This window comes from Sparus aurata, chromosome 17, assembly GCF_900880675.1.
Source record: "Sparus aurata chromosome 17, fSpaAur1.1, whole genome shotgun sequence".
NCBI lineage: Eukaryota > Metazoa > Chordata > Actinopteri > Spariformes > Sparidae > Sparus > Sparus aurata.
In genome coordinates this window covers 35,916,002-35,939,318 of record NC_044203.1, presented here as the reverse complement: position 1 = coordinate 35,939,318, position 23,317 = coordinate 35,916,002, and the positions used below count along the sequence as shown (strand labels likewise).

General features: G+C 41.9%; 1 protein-coding gene across 1 annotated transcript; it reads left to right on the top strand.

The window, feature by feature from the left end:
* The first annotated feature begins 953 nt into the window (after window positions 1–953).
* Window positions 954–17,916, top strand: rhbg (Rh family B glycoprotein). The gene is made up of 10 exons (XM_030394942.1): window positions 954–1,338; window positions 8,595–8,781; window positions 8,974–9,124; window positions 9,269–9,416; window positions 10,035–10,201; window positions 11,825–11,962; window positions 12,257–12,390; window positions 12,920–13,041; window positions 15,415–15,488; window positions 16,949–17,916. Exons 1-10 carry the CDS (start codon window positions 1,161–1,163, stop codon window positions 17,024–17,026), a joined length of 1,377 nt encoding a protein of 458 aa, XP_030250802.1. The 5' UTR covers window positions 954–1,160; the 3' UTR covers window positions 17,027–17,916.
* Window positions 17,917–23,317: the final 5,401 nt, after the last annotated feature.

The window sequence follows — 23,317 nt, the reverse complement described above, 5'->3', positions numbered from 1 at the left end:
GGCTGTGAACAGTGACATAGAATTTGTCTTCAAAATACAAGCTTTACATTGCACCCCATTGGCGTTTAGAACTGGGTTCTTAGCGGGGGGTTTTTAATTTGAAAGTAGCGACCGTTCTTAGCTTGCTGACACAACAACAAGCTAACACAACCAAACAGCTACAGAGACCGAGGAGACACTAGCATCTCCTGGATCTCAGCAGCTGTCCAGTTGTTCATCTTAATGTCCGCGGATGAAGTGATGGACTGACTGCTGTGATCAGCTGTTTCCTGGTTTTAAAACTCCCCGGCTGTGGGTCGCACAACAGTGCAGGTCATCCACACCTCCGCCCACCTCATGCAGAGGCCGGCACATTTCCGCCTCGTTTTTAGATAGCAGGCGAGGCGACAATAACTGTACCCTCTGAGGCGGAAAATCGGCCGACCAAAACAGACCCCCAAGTTGCCGGCTTCCGACTAAAACCGCGGACCGAGCTGCCAAAAGGACGGGCAGATTGGCGGCTTGGTGCTCTGTCTAAAAACGGCTACATTTTGCCCGACACTGGTTATGACCCATATTTGCGTTTCTTGTCAGGTGACAACCTCAAGTTTAAGTCCACCTGTCAAACAGGTACACAGGTGTTGAGTTATCACCTGCAGCTGGAACCAGGTAATTAACAGAGAACAAAGAAAAACACCTGACTGACAGAAATACCTGCTGCTGCCAGACAGTGAAGCAATCACACACGTTACGGTCGTCTTCGTATAACTGACAAACACTCACTTATTTAAAACCAAAGAGTTCCTATCACACATTAATGGATTATAACTGATTATTGATCTGTCAGGTGAGCTGCAGCACCTCAGACCACCTTAAAAAAGTACAGTATCAGAGGGGGCGGGGCTAAAAGGGAGCCTGCATTATTCATGGGGGAGGCAGATCCAGTAGGTGTGACCCAGCAGAAGAAAAACACACATGAACACCAGCTCTTCTGTCTCCCACCCTCACACACACTCACACACACTCACACCAGCCTCCTGTCTCCCCCCTCGGGTGTGTGTGAGAGAGGCAGAGTGTGTCTAACTTATCTGTGCTGGACCTTTAATCCCTTTTCCACCCTCAGCTCCCAGTGAGAGCCTCATTCATCCTCCCCGCTGCTCGTCTCTCTGTGGGAAGACAACATGACGGACGCAGCGACCAACATGCGGCTGAAGCTGCCGATCACCTGCTTCATCCTGGAGATCATCCTCATCATCCTCTTCGGCACGCTGGTGCAGTACGACCACGAGACGGATGCAAAGCAGTGGCATAACCAGAGTCATGAAGACTATGAGAACGACTTCTATTTCCGCTACCCAAGTGAGTGTCAGAGGTTCCACCGAGGGGTCAGGGGTCAGGATGCAGTGGCTCCTAATCTGTAGCCTGTTGAGATGAAGCATCGGGGGGTTTCTCAGTCATGCTTCGATCACGATGCTTGTTCTTGTAAAAAAAAATATTTGATTGCTTCTGTAGATTGCTTTCTTGTTTTATTGGAGAAAAAAGAAGCTGACAACAATCCCCAAAATGCTGTTCTGCCTCTATCGTCTTCAGGACATGCAGTGAATGTCAGGATTAAGAATACAGAAACATAATTAAGACAACAAATTTGTAAATAATTACAGTTGGAAAAGTCAGAATTTTTTTCAACAGAATCACCAGAATAAATGTCGGCAGTTAACGGAGGATATTTCTTTTATGTTTCAACTTTTGATATCCAAAGGTTTCCTGGAAATGATGTCGAGTTTACAAACGTTGAAACGCAGATTTGAACAGTGGTCAGTGGTTTGCTAGCTCTCTGGCCTGTAACTCCACCCCCGTCACCTCCATCTCCTGATGTGCACATTTTTGCAACTTGGCTGAAATCTTCTTAAATTGAAACTCATCGAAACAATTAAATAATTTGATTTTCTCAGTATTTAGATGATATATGTGAAACAGAGCACACTGCTTTAACGCTGATGTGTAAAAAGTCTTGTAACTAACTTCTGACAAAAGTCTAAAAAGCCGCTGAACTTAAACCTTTTGTTTTAACGTTTTAACTCTCTTCACAGTTTTAAAATTAGGGCCCAGTCGAAGTAAAACAGCCTTTAACAGTTTTTAGAATCCCACTTCTTAGTATTAACACGTTTGTTTGAAAAATAATGCTCAAAATCTAGAGATAATTAACTTTTTTCTCGCCTGAAGCTTGAATTCTTTGCATGTCATAAAACAGTATTAACTTTTGCCCTCTTGTTTGGACTCTTGACTTTTTCATGCTGCCTAACATTCCTCTTTCTATCTTATCTTACAAGCTTCCTCAGTGAGTTTTACACACCTGTAAGTAGTACACCAGTCCTGCATGATACACATTCACTGTATTTGTGTCTTTGTTCAAGCCGAGTTATCTAATTATCTCTTCGGGGACACGTTACGTATTCTGTGTAACGTGATGAGAAGCTGCTGAGTCCTCTGGGTTTTCTCCCTAATTGGACGGGTCTCATTCTTTCTGAGGGGACCCGTTTGTAGAGATGTGTTCCACTCCGCTGCTGACCCATGCAGGCAGATCCATTGATCGCTAATTTCCTGATTTATATGGATTGATGGTGTAGAATAAAAGCTCTCTTGGTTTTCACAGATGGAGGGGAAACACAGGCCGCTGATTCCAGGCTGTAAAATGCTCATTACTTAAAAAAACACATTTTCTATTCACACAAACCGAGTCCTTCAGCATCGACTAATCTTATATAAGTCTGCAGTTTAGTGTGAATATGTGGTTGTTTTACAAATTTGTGTTTGAATTCCAGACTTCAGATGTCAGAATAATATTTAGGGGACAACATTTATTTAACCCTGCTCTTTAAAAATGAGGGTTTGTGTACGAAAATAGAAAGACATTAGCAGTAAGGAGAGTAGTTTTAAGAAGAATTCACAAATAGTTTAAATTAGAAACACAGATTTACAGACAAACAACAGCATGAAACATCAGATTTTATAACTGAATAATGGAATTCAGAATTTTAACGTGCAACTTTCTTTCTTTTTGCATTTCCATTTTCACGCTGTTTTGTCATTTAGTTTCTGTTTAGTATCTCTGAGACACTTCAGTCCTTGAAAAAAAAAGAAATGTAAATAGGATGTACCGAGCTCTCTGATTGGTTAGAGGGACACACCTTTCTCATACCTGAGTTATCTCCTGGATACTTTGAATGTATCATGGCAGGCTCTACAGGGAAGCTAAAAAGAGAAGCTAACAGTTAATTAATTAAATACTTGATTATTTTCGTGACACCTCTCGTCCTCCGTCATTTTTTTCCCATTTTGATTTGCAGTTGCTGCAGAAACTTTACATCCTGTTCCAATCACCTCCTCACAGTTCCACCTTAACAAATGAACAGTAACAGGACTGGGGGCTGGTGGGCGGGTCTTAACAAGTCGGACACATTCTCTCTCAGGTGTGCTGGTCACGTCCTGGGGCAGAGCAGAGTGACAAGATCGCCATCTTATTACTTAAAGCTTTTCAAATCTCTGAACATTAAACTTTCGTCCTGCAGGCAGCTGACAGGAAAGGTGACCCCGCCCTCCTCCCGTCAGTCACTGAACTGTTCACCTGAAATCTCAGCGTCCAGCCTGAGGCTGATCTCACCCAGCGCCGGGAAACTGACGCAGCTCACAGCCAATATTTTGTGCCAACTCTCATTGTGTTTATGTGTCATTGTTTTGGATTCTGGCTCTTTCCTGCAAACATGAACTTAGTTGTTTGATATCAGGAAATATCATTTGAAACTCTTTGACGTGCAGCTTCAACATCAGATCAATTATCAGGTATAGATTCCATCTCACAGTGCAAATCCAGTTTGTAATTAAATAAGGGTCGTGTAAGTTAACAGGAGAAGTCATTTGAAGTCTCTCGTGCTGGTATGCAGACTGCTGAAGTGCCCTTGAGCAAATGCACTCGAGGTGACACTGGTCTGTATTAAAGCATGACATTCGACCTCCGTTCTCTGCCTGAGCGTCACCTCTGACGTACCGATTTAACAAAGCATGCAAAATGTTACAGAGAGAACTAATGAGATAAACAGCAGCTTCAACATCAAGCTGCCTGACTTTCACCTTGGAGAATTTAACTGTGCGTGACGGATCAGAAAATGTTCTTTAGCTGTTGCTGTAAGCTTCTATTGATTGTCTTTACATTACAAAACTGTACATGATTGTTTACGGCAACTGAAGCTTGGTCAAGGTTAGAGAGGGACTATTGTCACGGTTAAAAGAAACCGATGTCAGTTTGTCAAAGAGAGGATTTGACCTGCTGCTGGTCCAATATTTACTTAAACTCTCTACACCAGCCCTTTTCATATGGACCCTGACAGGCTGGGACAAGGTCTGCCGTTGGTCAATGTTGGGGCCATCTGTAAGCATCTGTGGCACCTAGTTTTAGCAGCGTGTCAACCCGTATCAGCAGCAGAGCCTGATGGGGAGATACTTCACTGTGATTGGCTGTTCTGCAGCCATTTTTTCTCATTTTTCTTTTTTACCTCCATCACTTCAACGGCGCCCTTTGCATCCTTAAATTAGACATGTTCTCAATCAGTTGAGAGTCGTCCTGTGTTTTTAATTGAGTGATGACTACAGACTACTGCCACCTGGTGGTTCTCTTACACAGGTGCATAATGTATGAGTTGTTTGACCATCCGCTGTAGTCTCTGTGGTGTGTTCAGGTGCAGCTTTTTGGCATTTGTCGATGCTGGTCCGTAGATTCAGTTCAGTGTGCCTGCACCAGGGCATGTGAGCGGAGCGGAGCGTGTGAAATATAGTCGGAGTGCAAAGCAGGTTTTAATCCAAAGGCCAGAGCGATGGTTCCGTTTCGCTCCAGTTCCGTTCCGATACCGCTCTCCACGAGTCTAGGACATGCACAAGTCCACACAGACTCACGTGTGCCTTCAAGGAGGTCATTTGTTGAGAGATGTAAAGTATTTCGAAAAGCAAGCAGACAGGTCATATAGGTGCAACATCAGGAATTGCTCCCTCTTTTAAATTTGAGCGAGCGTGGAGCAAATGAACTTTTAGGTGAGTGGAGAGCGGTCTTTGAGCGGAGCGGTCTGGTATGACTTTGAGCGATGGAGCGAAGGAGTGAACACCCACGTAAGCTGGGAGCGGAAATTCTCGCCGCTCAGCTCCGCTCACATCCTCTGGCCTGCACCCAAAGTCATGGTGCTCCTTCTGCCTTTACTGTTACATGGAAAACACAATGGATGTTGATCTATTGTCTCCACAGCTGTATATTAAAACCAGACAAGGTGTCTGAGGTTAGAGAGTAAAGGTCCATTAGATTTAATGGCTCCAGATAATCTTTAACGTGACACCTTCACTGTCATGGGAACTGAAACTGAAGTTCACCGTCATGTTTCAGTGCTGTGTGTACATAACCTTCATCCTCCGTCCTGAATGCATCAGAACAATAAACAGCCAAGTTCACACCTGCATGTTAGACACAGGATACACACCTGACCGTTGTGTAACCTAAAGCAGGATCAAGCAGCAGCTTGTAAATCCATCGTGTGTTGGTGGTCTTACAGTCAACGCATCGTCTGTTCTATACGGTCTTGAGAGATAAGGGTGGTATGTAAACTGAAAATACGCCTCACGAGTCTGTCTGTTGTGCAACAGAACACCTGAAGGTGAAGGAGGCAGACAAGTGATGAGAAAGACTTCAGAGGTCACAGGTTTGACCCCTGTAACAGAAAAATGTACCTGTTGAAGTTTACCTGATTGAAAAGTCGACAGGTAGATCTTCTGGTGTTGAAAATGGCTTTAATGAACAATAAACAGCTAAGTTATTCTCTGTGTGCTGCTAAAAGACATCAGCTGTATTTGGATTGGAATACTGTCTAATTTTCTTTATGACTCACACTAAGGTAAGAAGGGCGAGGACGTTAGCAGCCTGGCTACTGTCCAAAGCAAAAAACACCCGTTAGAATCCCAGTTTGAATTAGAAACCCTGATCCCAGTGCTGAGGAAAGACAGAGTAGAACCGGTTGTGTTAATGAGAAGGCAAGTTTTGTTTAGTCACTGTTCTAGTAAACAGAACGGTGGTTTTAAAAGCGTCTCAAGTCCCGGCGGTAAGAACAAACCCTTATCATGGGGGACCAGACGTTGACATAACACCGGAGACTCCTCCATCCAGCGAATGCCCGTCTTGTTCTTCTGCAGTGTAGCGTTGCTGCAGTTATTCCAGTTGTTCCACTGTTACCTGGGGATGGTGACCAGGGAAAACAATGTCTCTTCCTGTTTCGATGCACTACCTTTGTGCTGTAATTTGACCTTTGTAAACGTAAGACTTTAGGGCCAAACACACCAAAAGCGCCACAGTTTGCAGTACATCTATTGTTTTAAATGGCTGAACGTGCATCGAAGGCATTGTTAGTTGCGTCAAACTGCCTTGCTGCCTGTTTCCTGACCTCCATTTCGATTTTGGAGAGGTGGGCCCACTGATCATAGCTACTTTTCTGCAGCCACAGTCCGTTTGTCTAGTAGTCAAATACCTCAAAACTGTACTTAAGTACAGTACCTGAGGAAAAGTTCTTAGTTGCAAGAAGTGCGTACCTCTGTCCCAAAGTTGTGTCCAGCTGTGTCCAGCTGTGCTTTTTAAAACCCACAACTGTCTCTGTGATTAAGGTGAGCTGTCCCTTCTTAAAGAGTATCATCTTTATGATGGTCATAATGAGCTTAGAGTATTTATTCTCCCAAAACACATGAACAAATGTGAAAAATCAATAGGGTCTGTGGTTCAGCAGATGGAGTGACTTGTCGACTGATCACATGGTTGGAGGTTCGATCCCCACCATCTCTCGTCCACCTGTTGAAGTATCATTGGACGAGATATTGAACCCCAAATTTCTCCCATATCTGCTTGATTTCTTTGCAAAAAACTTTTTTTAGCGCATTTTAAAGGTGGCTACTCATGATGTGTCTAAACTTGTCAATAATGCATCTTTAAAATGATCAATAACCTCAGGAGAAAGTATAAATTTAGCTTCAACAGAACTCCGGTGACAGCGAGATGAATTCTACCCAGCCGAACCTCCTGTCACTGCTTTGATTGTATGCCGTCCTCCTGGATGTCTGTTCGTGTATCTGGGCCAAAATGCCAACGGGGACACTGGCAACACCTCCGCCCGGCGATGCCAATGGACCGTCACCATGGCAACAGCAGCCACAGCACAGTACAATATTGTGTGTGTGTTTGTGTGTGAGTTTGGGACAAATAAAGAGTTAGAAAGAGGCGCTCACAAACTGTATGAACCGAGACAATGGAGGTCGGAAGGACACAGCAGGCTGCGAGTTGAGAGAGTTCATTATCCTGAGAGTTCTTCTTCTTTTCTCACAGTGGAGAGTCATATTAAAAGTTTTGAGTTTGAGTTTTCTAAACATGATAATCACTGAAGAAGACCACTTTACAAAGTGGCCTGAGTCACAGCCGAACCTGAAGTCCCCATTAACTAAAGCTTATGTAACCGTGCTCGTTCGCAGGCTGATTTCCATGACAAAGCCCTCAAGTTGTTGGCAGTGATTGGCTGTTTTTGTCGAGGCTTTTTGAGGAGCAGATATGACGTCGATCTGAACGACTGGTGTCCTCGCTGAAGAGCTTTTAGCGCGATCATACGAGGCTCTTCACTGACGAGGTATAAACGCAGCAGGGATTGGTGAAATGTGGTCACATCTCTTAGTATGTGTTAAAAACCTAGCAGCAGCATTTTGTGTCAGCTGCAGTCTTTGGATGTTTCGCCTGCTGATACCAGAATAAAGTGCGTTACAGTGCGTTAGTCCAATAGAGGAGATAAAAGCATGGATGACCTTTTCTAAGTCTGCAGAAGACAGGAATGACCTGATCTTTGTTAGCTGTCTCAGTTGGACAAAGCAGGACTGAACAACTTTAGTCACCTGAGTATCAAAAGATAATACTGAGTCAAAGATAACACCGAGATTGCGGGCCTCTTTTCGAACATTGTTAGATAAGAAGGACTAGAGGAGAGATTGGTAATGTTACTAGTGCTGCAGCCAGAGGGGCTCATTATAACAATGTCTGATTTGGAGTCATTCAACTGCAGAACATTTTCAGACATCCAATTTTTTATCTCAGCAAGGCAGGACAAAATACAGGAAACATCAGTTTTACCAGGCTGTAGTGGGACGTACAACTGCGTATCATCTGCATAGCAATGGAAAATCAATATTGTGTCTACGCATGATTGTGACATCTACGTATTTTGTTGGATGTATCTAACACAGTTTATGAACCAGCAAGCCCCCAAATTTTGTCCAACCTATCAAGAAACCTGCCAACTGAAGTAACAGAAGGAATACCATTTTTTTGCACTGCAGTTTGATCTCTGTATGTTGCTCAGAAAACACGCAACTTTTCAAATAATAATGTTTTGTATAACAAGTCTGTCTGTCTTCTTTGTCTGCTGTAGACCATCCAACCACCTCCGTCCATTTAGTCTCTTCACCACATAAAACAAAAGACACCACAATTAACAAAGATTGTTTTCTCCATGATCTCCATGATCTTTAAAACCAATTTTGTCCACATTGTGCAGGTTTTCAGGATGTTCACGTGATGATCTTCATCGGTTTCGGCTTCCTCATGACCTTCCTGCAGCGCTATGGCTTCAGCAGCGTGGGCTTCAACTTCCTGATCGCCGCCTTCGCCCTGCAGTGGGCCACGCTCATGCAGGGCTTCTTCCACGGTTTGCATGGAGGCAAGATCCACATCGGGGTGGAGAGGTACGTGCTCAAAGTACTGTACATCTACATGCACAGATCAACAATTTGTCCAACATACAACATTTAAAAACAACCTGTTTGATATCAATCAATCTGAAGCAGAGACGGAACATCATAGCTGTTTATTGTTTTGTCTGAGTCCTAATCAAACTACTGCACTAATGACCTTCATCAAACTCTGTTTCCTTTCAGTATGATCAATGCTGATTTCTGCACCGGCTCAGTGCTCATCTCATTTGGAGCCGTTCTGGGTAAAACCAGCCCGGTCCAGCTGCTGGTCATGGCGATGTTCGAGGTCACACTGTTTGCTGTCAACGAGTTCATCCTGCTGTCTATTCTGGGGGTGAGTCAGAAAAAACACACATCTTACCTGAAGATCTCCGTTCAACAATGTATGTGCCATCTCTGAAAAGTCGCATGAAACAGAGAAGCAACGATGACGATGAATCAACTGTATTAAATCAGGTCGTTTTTAATTCTGTTTCAGACGAGGGATGCTGGAGGCTCCATGACCATCCACACGTTTGGAGCCTATTTCGGCCTCATGGTGACCCGAGTCCTGTACCGACCCAACCTGGACAAGAGCAAACACAGGAACTGCTCAGTGTACCATTCTGACCTCTTCGCTATGATCGGTAAACATCTTTCACTGCTGGAGCTTTAGAGTAACTTATCTTCAGTTTAAAGGGAATTTACAATTGTTGACTTATGCAAAAGTTAGCGTCGTATAAAGTTTGCTTTGTAGATGACTCTACGTTGCCAATGGCGACAGTGATCATGTTTTATCTACAGTGACGCCGGCATGAGCCCAGATCTCACTGATGGGTGTGGTGTGTGATTGACAGGTAGAGGCGGCGCTGTAATCTCAAACGCAGCGCTTCTTATTTTGAAATGTTATATAATTAGCTGATGACTAACAGCTTTATATCAAAGATAAATCGCTATCAGTGTTTCAGTTTTCCATAAAAAGGCTGGAAGTCGTTTTTATTGTCTCAAGAATTGCAGAATAGTGACTTTGTAGCAGCCATGATACTAAATATAAATACAAAAGGCTCAGACTTAAAACGGAAAATGTCTCCTAATTGGGATTTTCCTAAATTAAGTCCCAATTTCTTCTGAAAACCTGTCAAACTCAAATTTTCTTCCCGAACAGAAGCATGTTCTCCTTCCCGACACAGCTGGACTTCCCAGTATTCAACCAGTATTTTCTAATTCTGCTATTTGGATCTATCAGTAACTGTTGTTCTTCTCAGGTACCATCTACCTGTGGATGTTCTGGCCCAGCTTCAACTCTGCCATCACGGCCCACGGAGACGACCAGCACCGCACAGCCATGAACACCTACTACTCCCTGGCAGCCTGCACTCTGTCCACCTACGGCATGTCGGCCCTCACCGCACACGACGGCAAGCTGGACATGGTGAGGACACTGAAGTCTGAAGTCTTCAGAAAGTGATTCACAGCTGTAGAGTCAAAATTAAAACAACCAACGGTTTAGATTAAACATGCAAACAGCTGAACAGCAGGTGTAATAAATTTAGTCTCCGACACACAAGAGTTCAAGTAAAGACAAGACTCCAAGAGAACGTTTTGCAACCTCTTGAATTCCTGTCAGCACGGAGGATCTCAAACTCATGACAGAGTCGCTCAAAAGATAAAAGCTGATGAATGTGTCACCTGGAGACACACACACACACACACACACACACACACACACACACACCTCCCACCAAAAAAATGTGAGTTGTGCTTCAGTCACATGAGAGTCAAACACAGTATCGTCGCTGTCAGACTCAGCTGTCAACTGTAAATCACGCTGAAATCAAGATGAGACATTCCTGTGCTGATATAGATCAAACTGAAGAGAGAATCGGGGGAGTGGACATACCATAGAAGCTGTTGATAGTAAAGACAAGCTAATCAGTTGATGGAGTCAGTTTGTCGCTAATGCATTCAACCTGTTTGTAACTTATCTCCTTCACACTAAATGCAGACGTGACAGCAAATAGACGCATTGTTGTGTCTCATCTGATCATTTTCTAAACTTGCTCCTTCTACAGCTGTGCAGATCCATTCATGTCACATGATGCTCTCCTGCAGATTTAGAAATGTAAAGTTTTAGAAACCAAAAGGACATTTTAGAGTTTTAGAGTCTCCCAATGAGTCAACAACTGTGTCCACAAACAGAAAAACAGCTGATTTGTATGTCAGTAATTGAGGTTAGGGTAAGTCTTCAAGAATTTAATGTAAGTCCATAAAGTGTGAGGGCATATAATTACTCTCTTTGTGGAGACAAAAATCTGTTTATACAGTCACATTGTGGGGACCCTCCATCCTTATGGGGACTACATGTTTTCACAGTCACATTGTGGGGACCTTCTGTTCTTATGGGGACAACATGTCAAGATGCAAGTCTCAATAACATCATTATATTTTAGGATGAAGTCTTGTTTTAAGGTTAGGGTAAGAATGTGTTTAGGTAAAGTTGAGGGTTTTGTGTATGTGTGCGGGAAATTTAATTTGAGTTTTACACCTTGGGACTGTTAATTGGAGACATAGCTCTTCTCCCCTTTAGGACAATAACTGTGTCCACAAATGGGAAAAAAGCTGATTTGTATGTCAGTAATTGAGGTTCGGGTAAGTCTCCAAGAAATTGATTTAAGTCCATAAAGTGTGAGGACATGTATTTACTCACTTTGTGGAGACGAAAATCTGTTTACACAGTCACAATGTGGGGACCCTCCGTCCTTATGAAGACAAAATGTCAAGATGCAAGTCTCAATAACATCATTAGATTTTAGGGTGAAGACTTGTTTTAAGGTTAGGGTAAGAATATGTTAAATGGTAGCAATCAAATCAGTCTTTAACTTAATTTACTGTGTGTTTTGTCTTATTTTTGGCCAATAAATTACCCTCAAAATACAAAAGAGTAGGGAGGAGGAGAGAGACTGTAACCACAGGAGTTAATATAAAACAACCTGAAACAACACGATTCATCAGAAATCAGTCTCTCACCTTTCTCTCTCTCTCTCTTCTGTTTTAGGTTCACATCCAAAACGCTGCCCTTGCCGGTGGAGTCGCCGTGGGAACCGCTGGTGAAATGATGCTGACTCCTTTCGGCTCCATGATTGTCGGTTTCCTGGCCGGCGTCATCTCCGTGCTGGGCTTCAAGTACCTCTCAGTAAGGATGAGTCAGTATTTTATACATTTCAGTCTGAGCCATTAATATTTTGTACTTATTAGGAGCTGGAGAGCCTGTTTATGTGAACAGATGTGGGTAATTTCTTCTGTAATCAAACCCAACACAATCTATTACATTTAAACATCTCAGAGAAGACAGTTATGTGGGTGTAATGTGGGATTGAGAGTCTCCTTTTTAAAAAGAACATCAGTGTTCATGAAACTGTGTAAATTAAGCGGGTAGACAATTCTCTTTTAATCAGAACAAAACTTCATGATCTGCTCCTTCTTTCAGCCCATCCTGGAGGACAAACTGAAGATCCAAGACACCTGCGGGGTTCACAACCTGCACGGCATGCCCGGCGTCCTGGGCGCCATCGTTGGAGCGGTGACTGCTGCCTTGGCATCCACGGACGTTTACGGAGGAGGGTAAGCACTTTTAATATGTGCTACTGTGGCCACAAACGCCTGATGCATGCAGAATTATCCCGGAGACGAGGTTAGAAGACTGTAAGCAAGCTGTTTGTGTAAGCAAGGAACCTGTTTATCACACCAAAATGTGGATTTGTGTATTAATATGATTGCAGATGATGCGTTTAAAACCAGTAAAACTTTGTAAATCAGGCTTTAAAGTGATATTTGCCTCCAGCATGAATTCAACAAGTTGTAACTCGACTGTTTTTGAGCGAACGGACCACAAACATCAGCACTGGTTTGTCCTGAATTTCGACATTTCTCAGTGTGAATACGATCATCTGTGTGAGGGTTTGACTGCAGCAGTGTGTTGTGCTTACAGATAACATCACTGACAGATATCAGCTTTCCTCAGGCTGCCCTCACATTCCTCATTAGGTGCAAAGTCAGCATGTGAAGACAGAATGTAAAGTCTACTGTCCTGTATGCCCAGTGTCAACAGGACGAATCCTGAAACATGTCTTTTTTGTTTTGTGTGTTTCAGTTTGTCAGACGTGTTCCCTGATGTGGCGAGCGGAGATGTTACGGCTACTAAACAGGGCGGTATTCAGGCCGCGTCCCTCGCCGTCACCCTCGGCATCGCCCTGCTGGGAGGACTTATTGTCGGTATGTGTCACGTCCTCCTCAGTTGTTCTGATAACGCACTCGCAGCACTCTCAAACTGGAGGAAAGACATAAAGACATATAGATTAAAATGGGGCTTGAATTAGTGTAAAGTTTAAGAAATCTTTGGGACATTACAAGTAAGAAATGTTACACAAGAGGGTGTGTTTATGCAGCTTTGCTCCCAAAATACAGAGTACGATCACAGTGTTTATAGGTTTTTGGGCAATTGGCTCTAAAAATAAAGAAAACTTTAAACGTTATGTCACTTTTTAAATAGAAATGGGGTCTGACTAATGGCTGGAAAACAATCGGCCATGTCTATAGAAGCCTTTAATGTTGTAAAACTGCACTTCTTACTGTTGTGGAATTTCATCTCGCTTGACCGTTCTGGAAAGATGAAGAAGACTCAGAGACACCGATGACATACGTTGAGATAGTTTATAGTATTTATAATATTTTTTTTGTGAATGTATATGAGTCAAACCTTCATGTAAAAGCATAATCACGACGAAAGCGGCACTTTTAAGATTTACTGTAGTTTCGTTTTCAGGCCAAACCCATTTTCAATGGGAGTGCTACGGGCACTTTAACGATAGCATCAAAATCTCTATTTTTAAAACAGTAAGAAGTCTCGACACAACATGAAACTTTGCTGGTAGTATCACCAGGGTCTCTACACATGAACACGAGCATTGAGAACATTGTTTGTGTACACAGAGTTTACTAAAAAGAAGGTTTTTGAACAACTCACGTTAGCAGTAGCTTGTTCCACTCGCCGCCGTCCTCAGTGTCGATCTCAGAATGTGACGTAACCTGGAGGACAGTTAAGGTGGAACGCTCCTAAAGCTTAGTTCCATATACATGCAGGATAATTTGTTGTTTTGTCGTTAGTGAAAAACAATATTGACCTTGAAGTTAAAAAAGGAGCCTCATATAAGAAACAATACTAAAATAAAAAGGTGGAGAAGTCACGTGAGATCTCACGTGGATAGTTGTTGCTGGAAGACAGTAGTTCCACCTTAACTGTCCTCCAGGTTACGTCACATTCTGAGATCGACACTTCTCCACTGGCAGGACGGCGGCGAGCGGAACAAGCTACTGCTAACGTGAGTTGTTCAAAAACTCTGTGTACACAAACAGTGTTCTCAATGCTGGTACTTACACTTTAACGTCTGTACAGGACACGTATGACCTTCTATTGTATGGAGACATAATGTCCTGTGAGAACACCAACACCTACAATACTGCAGCCATTAGGCCGACCCTTAATAACGACCTAGCAACGCAGATGTTATCCAGCCTCTGTAGAGTCAGTCAGCCTATATTGAGTTGGTTTAATAATAAAAAAAAAGATAGTCAGAACTAATTCAATTTGGTGAATCACTGACATAAATACATGTTTTCTCCATTTCTCTTAAAATACAAGTGGTCTGACTTAAAACTGGGAAACAATCAGTCACACCAGTAAACTCGTCTGGATGAAACCTAGTAATGAAACCGTGTTAATCACTTTATCGAGTTGGGCAACTTCAGTAACAACCGAGCAACACGGACGTTATCTAGAAGTGTAAAATGAGACCGTCCCAGATTTGTTAAAGCTGTTTAACGCTGCTGGACTCTGGATTTCTAACAGAAAGCTAACAGAGCTCCACAGAGCTCCTTTAAAGAGAGTTGATTTAATAACAAAAATAAGAAAAGTTAATTTACTCTTGTTTGTTTGAACAGCATCACAATAGCTGTATTTCACTGTGTAGCCGATAATGACACCACATTTAGCTAACGTCCCTGACACAATGTCCACATTTTCAAAACAAGTGTAGCCTATAATTAACTGAGACGTCCAGACAAATTACTGCTCCCTGAGTCGACTCATTAAAAGTGGATAAAAAGTAAGATTCTTCCTGCCCTTCATCATATAATGAGCATGCAGGTGCTGGGTGGGTTAATTATAAACACCAGTGACTCACTCAATAATTAACTTTCTCAGCTGCTTGGATTTTTGTCTTTGAAAACTCTCCGAACTGTGTTGTCGAAAGTTACAGAAGCACATTTTTGTGTGGTTCAGTGTGTAATTATCATTTCTTGTACCAGAGTGATCTTAAAACCCAGTTTGGTTTCTGAACTGTTGACTCAGTTTTAGCTTCAGTATCAGAACATTTTTAGATTGCAGATGTGACTCGAGGTGAAGAAACACCTGCAGCACAGAGAATGATGGTTGTTGTTCTCTTGTTCTGAAACCAGGACAAAGTTTAAACAATTTTTTACATATTTATGACCACTAAGATTTATGTATTCTGTATTTTTCACTATGATTAATATCTCTAATAATTCTGAATGTCCACATCAGTAACAAAGTCTCTTTTCTTGCGGCAGGATTCATTTTGAAGCTGCCCATCTTTGGCGCTCCTCCCGACACCATCTGCTTCGAGGACAGCATCTACTGGGAGGTGAGTTGTGAAATAATTATATTATATATATTATATTTTTTTCAGTCCGACTTGCAGGTAAAATGTTAACTATGCACGTAAGAGCAATTCCTATTTATTTATTTTACGAGTCTTTAAGTGGAGCATTGAAAGTGTTCAGATGTGACATTTGTCCACAGGCCAGTAAACAATACAACACAATTTATATCATAGCAAAATTATATTTATTTGGGTTTGAATATCACAGAAACTTGAATTTGCCCCATAACTAAAACAAATCGACAATTTTTTCTGGAAATATCCTTTTTCACGGGTCTATTTTTTTGTAATATTTGAATTAAATGGAAAGTATGAACAGTTTTCAATGGATTTTGAGTAAATGTAACACAACTGAGAAAGTCTTTTTGTCGCAGCAGTTCAGATGATTGTGCAGGCAAACATAAAAGACAACATGTAGGAACGGTTTAATCATAAATTAAAGATGAATTAATATTTATTCGGGTTGAATTTAGCACATCTACCTTCTGAGGAGTAATCAAATTACATATTTTTCCAGGAAACCTCTCAGAAAAATGAACATTATGGATCTCCAAAATAAATCTTTCGCTAAGACATTTTCGATACACGACCACAAGATGGCGACGTCTCACCTGCAGCCACATAATCAGCAGCTGATAACAGTAACAGCGTCTGAGCACCAGGTGGAGCAAACGCACCATCACACCCAGTTATCAGCCAGGTGGATTAAAACAACATGATGTCACACCTTTAACTTTGGGCTGACGTCATTCCGATTTCTCCCACAATGCACTGTGGCTCATCACCCTTTTGTTTCATGTGTATGTGAGTGCAGGTGTATAAACACACATGTTATTAAGTGCTTGTAGTAGAATTACACACAGGTTTCTGGCTCTTTTTGTGGTTTATTTGATTATTTTACCAACAAAAAGATGTTTTATTTATGTTTTTATTAGATTGAAAACATTTAATGAATTGTTCATTAAGATGTAATTCACAAATGCAGCGTGAGTGTCATTTTAGACATTAAAGATATAAAATGTTTTATATTTTTATAACCTCTTGAAGTCTTTTAAAAATATACTATTTGATTTATCTGGTGTGCACAAATTACACCCAATAATAAGTAATTCACTGCTGCTGTTTTTCAACCATAACTCCATTTTAATCTGCATCTATATATCTTTCTATCTTTTTAAACTAAATCTGCAGTGGAACAAAAAGACAAATGCACACATCACACTGAGCCTCACGCCGACCTGCTGCAGGACGTTGACATTTAACAGACACAATAATGACATAAAAACCAGGACGCGGCTCCTAATGTGCACCTCGAAGAGCAACAATTAGACCGTATTTAGTCTGCAGAATGGAGGGTGTTTGAAACCAGACGAGGTCAGAAATGTCTAGAAACTCAATTGTGTTGTTCTTTTTCTTTCTTCCTCTCTCTCTGTGTGCGTCAGGTGCCTGGAGAGGAGGAACACCACGACGGCCAGCTGACCACAGTGAGGACGGAGGAGTCGGAGAAGCTCAACAGTTAGACACCGAGACAGAATCACACACACACACACACACACACACACACACACACACAGTGAGGTTTTAACATCCTTGCACTTGAGTATTACACCCTTTTAGGTCGTAAGAAAATAAAAAATGTACGTGCATCGTGCTGATGTCAGCTGCCAAACGTCTGTGAGTGAATAAACACATAAATAAATAAATACATAAATCCAAATTCCCATTTTTATTCTGCAAAAATAAAAATAGAATCTCCCTTTTTCATATGTTATTGCCGGCTGTGCCCAGTAGAGGTCGATCTCGAGCCGCGTCGCTCTGCGCCAGAGGCCCGTGAGAACACTGCATTGGGAAATGATGTGTCTATTTGATGAAAGATGCTGTCTAATTGTCCCCTAAACCCGAGCCAACACACGGCTACAGAATTTAATTTCAGCAGCCGCCACCGAACCAAAGATGAACACGACTCCTTTCAGAGCCAGAAACCTCCATCCAACACAGCGAGGCCTCAATGAGTCCTCGGAAATATATCAAAATTTTAAAAAGAATCACATTTTTAGAGCAAAGAAACCATTTTTTTTTCGTTTTTACCGTTTTCTTTATTTTGAATAAAGGATTTTCATGCAAAACAATGCAGAGACATGATGATTTTTATACGTGTGTGTTATCTCCTGATACTTTAGCTTTGGGATTTTCTGTGATTTTTATTTTTCATATTAAGATAATTAGTTAGAATAGAAATATCACTGTTATGTACCTTTTTTTTATATTAAGTGTATATTTCCGATCGGGCTTAAATCCATTTGGTAAAACGATGACGGCTGCATTCAGTGTTGGAAGCAATTCGATGTGAACTGAAAGTATTTTAAATACTATTGGATTAGTTTTCTGGCAAATAAATTGTTCAAGTGTGTGTGTGTGTGTCTCATTTAATATGTTATACTGAACTTTATTTATTGTGTTATAAGGAAACATCAACATCGAAGCAAAGAAATGTCATTTTCGGGAAATAATTAATCGACTATTTGTTGTTTCTTTGACTTTTTTTTTCCTAATGATTTAATTATTTTATAAAATGTGTGAGAGGCATTCAGGTGTGCTTGTTATGATGAAGGACAGTCATCATTAGTCCATATTTTTAATGACTGTGAAGCAACCACAGCAGAAAGGGTTCAGTCCAGATGGGGTTTGTGTCTCTCTCAGTGTAATTTACACACTTTTACTTTTGAGGATCAAACGGCAGAAGAAAGAAGAGCGTCCTTGTTAGATATGGTCTCCTCAGGGCCCGAGTACGAGGGGTGATTACTGCCACAGAGGAGGAGGAGGAGGAGGAGGAGGGAGCATCATCAACACGACCAAATCAACAGACTAAATGTCTGCAGACTGGATTGGTGTAACGTTACATTTCTTTACATTGCAACTTAATGTTTCTTTAGCTCAGTTTCTAATATGATGTGGCAGCTCCTTCCTCGTGGTTCTGTTAGTTTGAGGCAACAAAATCACGTTGTGAGGGATAAAAAAAACATATTTTTTTTGTGTTGTGTTGCCACAAAAATGGCTGAAAAACGTCCCAACTTCAAAACACTGTTCCTGAGACCAGTTTCTGTCTTGGCCGCCGTCTCGAGCTGCTTTCAAGCCGCCACCATCCCCCGATACGATTTGATGCAAACACACTTGAATGAATCTTTGCAGAAATTAAAAATGCCAGTATTTAATGTAGATTTTTGTAAATACAAGTTCACCTGTGTGGATTTGCCTCCTTGTTTGCACGACAAGGAAACTCTAAGAATTATTCCCTCACATCATCCTCTGGTCATCCAAGTCAACAGGTAACTGCTGACTGTAGCTGCAGATCAGATAGAAGTGCAGCCTGTGGTCCGGACAGGAAGTCCAAAAGCATTGTGGTTCTGTTGGTGTTGACACAGTGAGCACAGGAGCTTTGGACCGGGACGTGTTCAGTAGATATCTCTGCAGCACTGTACATCAGAACTCACAGGCTGTCCTCTAATGGATCAGCAGGTCTGTTACGTCCTCCCGCCCTCTTCTTGTGTTGTTCCCTCCTCTCTCAGGTGCTCCTGATCAGGTGATCAGGTCCTGCCCATATTTAAGCGAGGTTGGAGAAGGGTTAGTGTTTCTGTGTTTGAGGGTGGAGGTCTGGTGGTCCTGTTTTTGTGGATAAGTTCTGGCCCAAACTTCCCCCATTCTTTTCTTCATTTTTACAGGTTTTTAGTCCTAATTACATTATTATCTTTTTCTTTTTTTTTACACGTTGCTGGTCACAAGGTAGAGCCCACTGTGTGTTTTGTGGTGGCTGTAACAATAGCATGTTTCTGGTGTGAGACTGGACTGCAACGGGCCAGAACCAAGCACCGTGTGTCACCTTATTGGACCAGGTGCAGCACAGTGCATTCTGGTTGTTGCAGGTTTTCTAACATCTCTGTTTTCTCCGGTCACGTTGCACCAATTTCAAAAATATTTCTGCCTGTCAAGAGTTTGCAAGATGAATTATTATTATTATTTTAGATCATCTTAAACATCATTATTTCATCTTTACAAGTGCAATAGGAATTTAAATCTTATTCTCCATATAAGTATTATTAATAAAAGGCCGACACATTTGTTTTTCCTCGTGCAGGTTCCATAGATGATTTATTTTAATCTGTTTTCCATTATTTCATTTACGTTTTAACTCTGGTGGTTATTAGCATACTTAATGAGGTCCTTCCTCTCCGTGGCATTGATCGCTCCTCATACTGAGGGCCCCTTGCAGGCTGCAGGGGCCTCCTCTGACCCCCCTCCACCCGGTTTGGTGATGGTACCTCGGCGTGAACAGGCTCCGCAGCCTTTTCCCAGGAACCAGAAGACAGGTGGACAGCTGTTTAGTGAATAGGCGCTCGTACTGAAGAGCTTAATTGAGCTTCATAGGGCTAATTAAAATGCAGAGAAAAATAATCATGATTATGGTAATTATTCTTTTGTCTAATACGTCTTCCGGTGATGTGCCTGTTTGTCACCATACCTGCAATATGTCGGTGGATGAAAATAGAAAGTCTTTTTTGTGGTCCGAGCGACAACTATCATTAAATTGTTTTGATTTTTCATTGTTTAGGATATAAATGAGGGGAGTATAATAACTGCATAATAACATGTAATTAAAAGCTGCAGAACTAATTGTCTCTGAGTTTGACCTAAATTATCAGTGTGGAGCTTTTAGTATAAGTTAACTGTACTTAAAGCAACAATATGTAACTATTAACTTAATCATTATGATAGTACAGTGACCTGTAATGTGTGTGTGTGTGTGTGTGTGTTGTCTTTGTCTCATGCATGCCCTACAGCTCTGTGATTTACAGAGTTTCCTGAAAGCATCGTGTAACTGCTGTAGCTGCACGTTAGCTTTGTTAGCTGACCCTGCTAGCTCTGTGTTTACGATGCTATCACAGCAGCTTTGGACGGCCAGGAGGAGGAGGCGGTTCTCTGGATCGGGTCTCAGACCAGATTTTTGTCGTTGCTGCTCAGTTTTATATCTTTTTATGCCTCATTTCCACAGAGGTTCAGCAGGTGTCGACGTCTCTGGTTCAGGTTACGTTCGCCTGCCGTGCTGCTACAGTTGTGTGCAGCGCTTCTGCAAACTTCGACTGCCGCACAGCAAGTTTTCAAGACATACAGCTGTTACGACGTGCTTAGTTTTTTTTGTGTTTCTGACAAACGGGTGCAGAAACCTCCAATTTTAAAAATTTTGCGACAGCTGTGTCGCATTCTGAAAACCGTGGGGGCGCAAAAGCACACAAAATACAGATTACACAGCGTTGCTTTAAATCATTTTTGTGTCTTTCCGTTCTCACTTTGTCACAGCATGTAGAAGTTGTGCATGATGTTTTGTGTCTCATCTGCAGCGAGTCAAATACTGACGCTTTGAGATTGTAGCTCGCGTCAGCCGCCATCCAAGAGCGCCAGAATTTGACGTGTTAGGAATTATTACAAGGCCATAAAACAGCTACATTTTGCGCACTTTTATGCAGTTATAGTTACACACCCACACTACTGATACCAGTATAATTTATTCACCAAAACAGAGATAAAACACACAAAAAAAGAAATTCAAAGGTTAATTTGTCCGGGCATTTTTTTCCCCTGACACTTCTTTTTATAAAAGAAACCTGAAAATTACCGTCATTTGTATAAAATCCTGGCTGTGTCCCTGCTTGATTACACCGTTATTATACATGATTTCCTTCCTTTCCTTCAATGCAATACGACATGTAAATCCAAGAGGCCATATTACACTCTTGACCTCATCACCTAACGTCTCTACATGTGGCCCTTGAGCAACAACACGGCATGGGAATGGTGCCGCTCGGCGCCTCGGGCTACGCGGGGTTGTTCTCAGCAGCTGTAGCCGCCTGTGGCTCAGCCTCCAGCTTGTATGTGATTGTTGTCCGTAACACTGCTCTGGAGGTGGACATAATGGGTTAATAGGCTCCCTCAGGACCTCCCGGGCCCCCGGGGGACCCCTCAGCCGGCTCACTGCAAAGTGGAGGCCATAATGGGCTGCAGCTAAAACCACCGTGGGGATCTGATACACTGACAGGACGTCAGAGTCCGATAAGATTGATATTGTGTAAAAATTCATCTTTTAATTGCTACATGTGGCGATTATTGTGATCCGTGTGGACTAAAGTGATGATTACCCAGAAGTCCGACCACCAAAGTATCTTTGAATCATCACCATAAAGCCATGAAATAGATGTTTATATATATAGAGAGATATCTAAATATAGTGGAGTAAACTGTAAAAATCCCCAATAGTTGAGGGTCTTACAAAACCTAAATAAATAAGAACTAAACTTTGAGACAATATCCTTTGTGACTTTACATCTTTGCATCCATAAAATAATCTTTTGGTTACATAATTATTCCATGTGCTCATGTTTTTGCACTCAGTGTGTAAATATCAACACTTTGGCTCCTCAGAGTTAATATTACACTCGTTATAGTTTCAAACAGTCATCCTCAACCCTCCAATCAGCTCTGAATCAACATCACTGACATAATATGATATAAAAGTGGAGCTGCTGCTGCTGCTGCTGCTGCTGATGTCAGGTCAGGTAGCAGATCTGCACGGAAACAGAACACGAGAACTTAAAGCTGCATTTTGAGCTGATTTACAGATTTGATTCCAGAACGTGGTCAGAACCGCACCGGAGCAGCGACCCTGCTGAGACGCTGTGACTCGATTCCAGTCGAGCAGGATGGTGATGATGATGATGATGATGGAGCGGGGGGTGTCGTTGGGGGGGACGCTGACTAAATGCAGGAAGTTGTTCAGCTGGAGAGGGTTTCAGCCACTTGACTGAGGGGAAATTGCCTTCAGTGTTGCATGAGTACTCGGGAGTGCTTCACTTGAATTTCCTCCCTGGAAAAAAAATGGCATGCCGTGTGAATGCCAAATCAACAAAAGTAGCGGCAGTGTTCATGTTCGGGCCTCTTTCACTGCGACAAATCCTCCGTGTGAAAGCAGAGTGTGACCCGACGGGCCCGGACCTCCCCTCATGAGCAGTGTGGGAGAATACAGGTTATTATGATGTGATGCTTATTACAACCTTTAATCTGCTCAGACCGTTGCTGTACTAAATGATATACAGAGATGTGTAGAAAATTATCTCTTTTAGGAGGTTTTGTTAAAGAGAGACACCAGGGAAGGTCTTTAAAATGTCTCTCAGCCCACATTTATATTTTATTTCCACCTTCCTTTGAGCTGCAAAGAGCTGAGAAATTATTGTTCCATCTACACATTCAAGCACTTTAAATGTCTAAGATTGAGTCAACTGAAATTTGTCAAAACATTTAGTAAAATCCCGAAGCAGGAAAAATTGTTTGTTACCGAATTAGGTGCAGAAATGTTTTGTTTTTTTCACCTGTGTTTTGTGGCTGGGAAATGATCCACGCCTGAATTAACTTCTCCTGATTGTCACACCTGATATAAGAAGGCTGATTAACTCCATCTTTTCTTTATTTGTTTCTCCAGCTCCCGACCAGCAGGCTTTTAGTTTGGCTGTGTTTGCTTTAGATTCTAGTGTGGCTCATTTTGATTTAATCAAAAATTCTTTGAAATGTTTTTAGTGTTTTCTTTAAGTGGTCTTCTTGTTTCGTAGTCCACAGAACAATTCTGGAGCTTCACAGTAAAACAGCTTTGCAACATTCTTGTAAAACAACTGAAGTACCTGGAGACTTGATTTAAAATGTTTCAAATGTGAAAAAAATGTCTCCACACAGCTTGTTTTACATAATCCAAATCTCCAGAAGCCTCGAGA

Coding starts and splice junctions, on each gene's coding strand:
- rhbg (XM_030394942.1), top strand. CDS start 1,161: ATGACGGACGCAGCGACCAACATGCGGCTGAAGCTGCCGATCACCTGC. Junction 1,339..8,594: donor CTTCTATTTCCGCTACCCAA/GTGAGTGTCAGA, acceptor CACATTGTGCAG/GTTTTCAGGATGTTCACGTG. Junction 15,489..16,948: donor AGGACAGCATCTACTGGGAG/GTGAGTTGTGAA, acceptor TGTGTGCGTCAG/GTGCCTGGAGAGGAGGAACA.